At 34.3% G+C, this 6,249-nt stretch overlaps 1 protein-coding gene across 1 annotated transcript; it reads right to left on the bottom strand.

Moving 5' to 3' along the window:
* Positions 1-2,862: 2,862 nt before the first annotated feature.
* Positions 2,863-4,259, bottom strand: LOC125072642 (serine protease inhibitor 2.1-like). Its single transcript, XM_047683284.1, has one exon. The coding sequence runs from the start codon at positions 4,226-4,228 to the stop codon at positions 3,038-3,040; it is 1,191 nt and encodes a 396-aa protein (XP_047539240.1). The 5' UTR covers positions 4,229-4,259; the 3' UTR covers positions 2,863-3,037.
* Between the last annotated feature and the right edge of the window lie 1,990 nt (positions 4,260-6,249).

The raw sequence follows: 6,249 nt of genomic DNA, 5'->3' as shown, positions 1-6,249 counted from the left end.
TAAAAGTATATATTTTGAACCAAAAGTCTTTATATTACGTAGTAGTAATTACTAATACTAATTAATTTTGGTTGTTGTATCATGTCAATTTATAAATTATTTCTAAATTGACGATAACCTCAGTTCGTTATAAGCGAGTTATTAGATAAGTATTATTTAACTCATATATTTGAAATAATGTGAGAAATAAAATATCATATTAGCTTTTATATTATGACATTTTCTTGAAGAATAATAGTTTTCGTTGGCTCTATATGCCTATGATTAGAATAGTTTTCGTACAGTTTACTATCATTCTAATGAATCCAGTTTCCACAATGGTATATAACAAGTATTCTATTAATTCTAATTAGCCATTTGATCCTTGATACTCAAAAAGAAAAAAGAAATACTGTGATATTTTTACAATATAAGCTAGTTATCATATTATATACCGGCTATGGGAGCAGGTGGCAGGAACTGCGGCGCGGGCGTTGCGACGGGCGAAGCAGCTTTAGCGCGCCACAGTCTTCAAGCTACGGGCATTTGTGGTCACTGAGCTGCGTTCATATATATATTTTATATTATCATCTCAACATTGCTGGAGAGAAGTAATGTGTAGGTCTATTATTATTTATTTATTTATACGATATAAAAATAACTAATATAATAATAACGATAATATAAAAATACGATATAATAATAACGATATAAAAATAAATTAAAACATAATTAAAAAAAATGTTATCTAAATTATTAAAAAACAAAAAACTTTAAATACTTATAATAAATAAAGAAAACGTAGGAAGTCATGAGAATGTAAAAACTTTTATTAATTTAATAACTTAATGGCATTTATAAAAAAATATGACCATTATTTCGCGGCAAATACAACAAACCGATTTTGCTTCCTAAACATGTAATTTGTGTCCCTTTGCGTCGCTTAACGCTCGTGCCTTTTCGCACCTTCGCGCGTCAACATACGCAGATAACATCGCCCCGCCGGTCAGCGGCATCAGAGCGAGTGGATGCTTGGTACATTTCCGTACATTTGTTTTAAGTCGTGTCGCCAAATATTCGAAACAGCGAGTTTCCACCAGTCAACAGGCCGTCCTTAATAATAAGAATATAACTGAATTATGATTACAATGACCTTAGATATTTTTAAGTATAGAACAAAAATAAACAAGATTAAAACAACTAAGTATAATAATAGATACGTAATTGTTTAATATTTTTTATCTTGAATCTTTTTTATTTTTATATTATAGGAATAGGAATAGGAAGTTAGTATTAAAAAGTAGTAAAATTGTCTATGTTCAAACATCATTGTCTTTGATTAGTAGATACGAAACATTACTTTTACTAGGAGTGGAAAACATTGAGGGATGGGAGTTTTAGGGGCTGTTACTTATAATATATATCAAATCAAATCATAATATACTTTATTCAAGTAGGCTTTTAAAAGGACTTTTGAATCGTCATTTAACAAACTATATTAAGTGAAGCTACCACAGGTTCGGAATGCAGATTCTACCGAGAGGAACCGGCAAGACACTCAGTAGTTATTCTTTTTCAACATTTCACAAAAAAATATGTTAGTTAAATACAATTATATATGTATGTAATATATCCTGCCTGGAAGTCAACTGGTACTATTAGCTCCACGCCAACGATATACGCCACGCTTTAAACGACCGTTAACACGACGGAATATAGTAAAGTGACGTTGAGCAATTAAATTTTTTATCAAATTTGGGACTTTTACTAGAGATCAGTAACGTATACTATAAATGTATCCACTATTAACATTGATTACATAATGAACTTAATGATTACGTAATAAGGAAAATACTAAGGAACTATTTGTTTGCATTTTTAATTAGCTCGCGCGCTTCGATAGTCGTTAATAAAAACAACCGGCTAAGTGTGAGTCGGACTCGCGCCCGAAGGGTTCCGTACAAAAAAAACGACAAAAAATCATGTCCGTCGTATGGGAGATCAATTAAATATTTATTTTATTGTGTTTTTGTACTTGTTGTTATAGCGGCAACAGAAATGCGTCATCTGTAAAAATTTCAAGTGTCTAACTACCACGGTACCAGACGGACAGACGGATGGGCAGCGGAGTCTTAGTAATTGGGTCCCGTTTTACCCATTAGGTACGGAATCCTATTACTATTATGGAATAATATTTTTGTTTGATATAAGAATGGCCTCATCAATCGATGTACAGAAAATAGGATTATCATTTTTTATTTAATTTCATTCCGTTCGGACATCAAAAGATATTTCCTTGTCGCGTTACTTCGTCGTCTATAGATATATATGGATAACAATTTTGATCTTAAATTTAAACAATATAATACATCAATCAAACATCAGCCACTGCTGGATATAGTCCTTACCCAAGGAACGCTAAAGTTCCAAGATCTCTGCCTTCAGCCTCCAGTCTGGATCCAACGCCTGTTTGAAGTAATTATAAGATTAAATTAATTGTCCTAATACCTACCTTTGACTCGAATTCATGTGATTGAATAAGAAATACTAGAGTCAAGATGGCCCAGTGCTGAACACGTTGATCTGAACCGATAATTATGAATTCAAGCCCCGGCAAGTTCTACTGAAATGCATGTGTTGGATGAAAGTCTGCTATATGGGTAACCTGCATTGGAGTAACGTGGTGAAATAATCCAATAGTGTGCTCAAATGGAAAGTAGGATTTACGCTAATTTACAGGTTGCTTGTTTATTTTTTTATACTTGAACACTAAGACATCAAATAGGGACAAAATAAAATAACTTTTAAATATAATAATTATTATTTAAGTAAATATTATATTATCTGTGAAATGATTGCTTAATTTTCAATAAGGCAGATATATAAAATGCTGAAGAAAATTTATATTTGTAAGATAATGGATAAAATAACACACTATGACATAATCACTTCACCCAGGCAATATTAGTAGTGACCTAGTAATTGAAAGATCATCCGTCTTCATTAACACACATTTTTTCCTCATATGGTCTAATCTTATTAATCACATTAAAACACTTCAAAAAACGCTCGGTTTGGAATAAATCCCACTAAAGATTACAGTTGTTGTCTCCTTTTCCATAACAAAATATATGAATGGTCGATTTGCTTCGAAAGCAGGAGTTGATATGCGGTCGACGATGTAAGCCGAGGAAGCTGCAGAAGCGACCGTACCTGATTCCGTGACCTCTATGTCTGCCTTGTGTACAATGGCGGAAATAAATATTTCCTCTTTTGTAATCTTTTCGAAGCTTGCTAATTTAGGATTAAATATATCAAACACACCCATGCTGTTTAATGGTTTGTTCAGAACGACATTTGTGCTGATTTTGAATCTTGGCAGTTTCAGATCGACCTCGTCCAATCCGTACTCCTTGGTGTCGTTCTCGAGTCTTTCGAGTATATCCTTTAACGTTATCATAGTGAACTTTTTGTATACTTCTGTAACCTTAATTCTTGGATAGGGCAAGATAACTAGCATGCTGTACTTATTATCACCCCCATAGGTCAACTGCATAACGGTAGCGTTCAGTGCTTGAATATTTGAATAAGGCAACATCGCTCTTTGATACATCATTTTAACTTGACCGATTTGTTTTTTGTTTTCATCGTAAAATGGTTCGACATTCGTGTCTGAAACATTGAAAGGCGAAGACCAAAGTCCTTTAAAGGAGATCACGTTTGTCAAAATCATTCTTGCTGTCCCAAAATCGTCTGACCTTAGAACATTTGAAACTGTCGCTCCGGAATCTTCAATTGCTGTGTTGGCGATACGTGCTGCTGTGGTCGAATCTTTAAAATCGAGTTCGATTATCTTTGCCGCAAAGTCAGAGGTTAACGTCCTTTTAAATGCATCGAATACATGGAATCCTTTGTCTATAAAAACGAAATTCTTAGTTGTTAATTGAACTCCCGGTGTTTTCGTTTCAAGCACTGTCCTTGTCAAGTTTTGATAACCATTTATAATGGAATTTTGATTGCTAGGTAACAAAAACGTTCTTGACAGTTGAGCTCTACTGTTGCCGGTCGCCCCAAGTGCGACGCCAGTCATCAAACTCCATATACCGAAGGGTGATATAACAACATGTCCTTCGGTTTCCAGTTGTGTGTAATGTAGAAGTTCTATACTAAAATTTCTCACTCTTCCACTAAATTCTACCGCTGCGTGGCACGTCGCAACGGTAAATATGAAAAATATCAAACAATTCATTATCGCGTGCGCTTGCAGAAACGGTTTGAAAAATACTAAGATGAAACGAGTGGATATCAAGTAAGAATACTAAAACAAGTTCTCAGCTTCTGATGTTGTATTCAAATATAATCTGTCTCTTTTTACCTCTTTATTGTGAATGAGATGGAAGTATAAACAGACTATCGTCATTATTATTTATTCCAACTTGTTTTTTTTTATTACTTTTGAACGGATTGTATTTTTATGCGGATTATTGGCCATTCATTCTAAAATATTTTTGATAGACACGGCTACACCCATATTTACCTCTTGTAAGTTTTTATGATAAAATTAACATTAACGGGAAACACCATACAAATACTCAGTATTTTATACCCAAACAAAAGGGGGCATTTACCTCTTAGTAGAAATTATAACATGGGTATTACTTTGCAGATCAAAAATACTTTAATCTAAAGTAGCATGAAATACATACACATACCATATTCCAAGAAAAATATTAATAAATAGTTAAAATAAAAAAAAAAAATACTATACGGTGTTACCCGTGCAAAAAAAGCAGTCTATTTGTTTCCAATTTATTTGAACATTATTATTGCTTAAAGTACTTTTATAGTTAGATCTAGATAAGATGAACTCTTATATAATAATAGCATTTATCATCTCGGATCTAACACTGTTTTAGAAAATATTATGTAATATACCTGTAATTAAAAACAAATTATCAAAATGCTATCAGTTACCTTCGAGTCACTTATTATTTATCTTTCCTTTATATCCCGTTTTTTTTTGCAAATAATTCTGTAACTTATATGATGTAAAATCTGTAATTTATGTCCCAATCTTGGTCCCAGGCTAACTTGATTGTAATATTAATTTTTAACGATGATTCATAGCCTTTTTTGTTTATCTGCCATGCGGCGAGGGTTATATGGGGCTTATTTGTGCAGTGATGATGTGCAACGGAATACCCACTAAAAATTAGCGGCACCCGTTCCGTTTCTTCGGAGGAGTCACAGGATCGCTTGCGAATACAACCGTGGTGATTATTTGAACAATTTTGTCATTGAATATACACTATCTTGGCTTATCTAAGATATTCATTATAGTTTCACGAAAAAAGGCGCTTAGAATGTTAAAGGCGCTTAGTTTTTAAGTGAAATTAAAGTATTAAATTGGAATAGTGTTGGATTATAGCGGTCACGGATGATTCGGAGAATGCCTGTGTAAGATCGGACGCGAAGCAACGACGGTGTTTAACCACTGTGAGGCGACATCGCCCAGCATTCGCTGGCGGTTTACCTCGCGTGGAATCCGCAGACGCTATCCTAGTCCGCATGGTTGGACGAGACCTCTTCCTTCGTCCCTCCACAGGGAATCAGCGTAGAGGGCTGCAGTCTCTTTCTGTTAGAACGTCATGGTCCAGAAGGAGAAAGCGGAGTGGGAACGGGAGCAGCCAACTATGCAGGATACACTATAATGCACGATTGTATGCGCAAAGGCATGTGCACTCTCTATTCCCTCACTCTAGTAATCCGATGGGACGGTAATCCGACAAGACCGGAAAGAGTTTCAGGCGCAGGATCAACGGATTTACATACTTTCCGAGACACGGCATTTTACGTACTTCCGACTTCAATATTCTAGGGCGTTACTGAGAACATTTCGATAGAAAAACCTAATAACTTTTTATGGAAACCGAAGGAGGGTTGGAACCAAGGACCTCGGGATCCTTCATTAGATGAGCAACGAGACAGGCAAATTAATTTAAAAAAAGACTAAATGTTACTTTGTTCTAAATGTTAAGTTTAAATTATTCTACTATTATCTTGAATAATGAAAGGCTTGATTTTGTTTAGTCTTCAGTCTTTCTAGGTATTTCTTTTGACTCCAAGTTTCAATAACGTATCCATTTGTCTGCCGAAAAATGTAATTATAAACAGCAGGGAAGTAATGTAGTGCAATTTATTCGTTTAAAATATTTCTACTATGAAACAGACGTGTTTTGCTAGGCTAATATTCTACTAATTATTTTAGTC

Source organism: Vanessa atalanta, chromosome 22 (assembly GCF_905147765.1).
Source record: "Vanessa atalanta chromosome 22, ilVanAtal1.2, whole genome shotgun sequence".
Classification (NCBI taxonomy): domain Eukaryota; kingdom Metazoa; phylum Arthropoda; class Insecta; order Lepidoptera; family Nymphalidae; genus Vanessa; species Vanessa atalanta.
The sequence above is the reverse complement of the archived record's forward strand: the minus strand, read 5'-3'. Positions and strand labels throughout refer to the sequence as shown.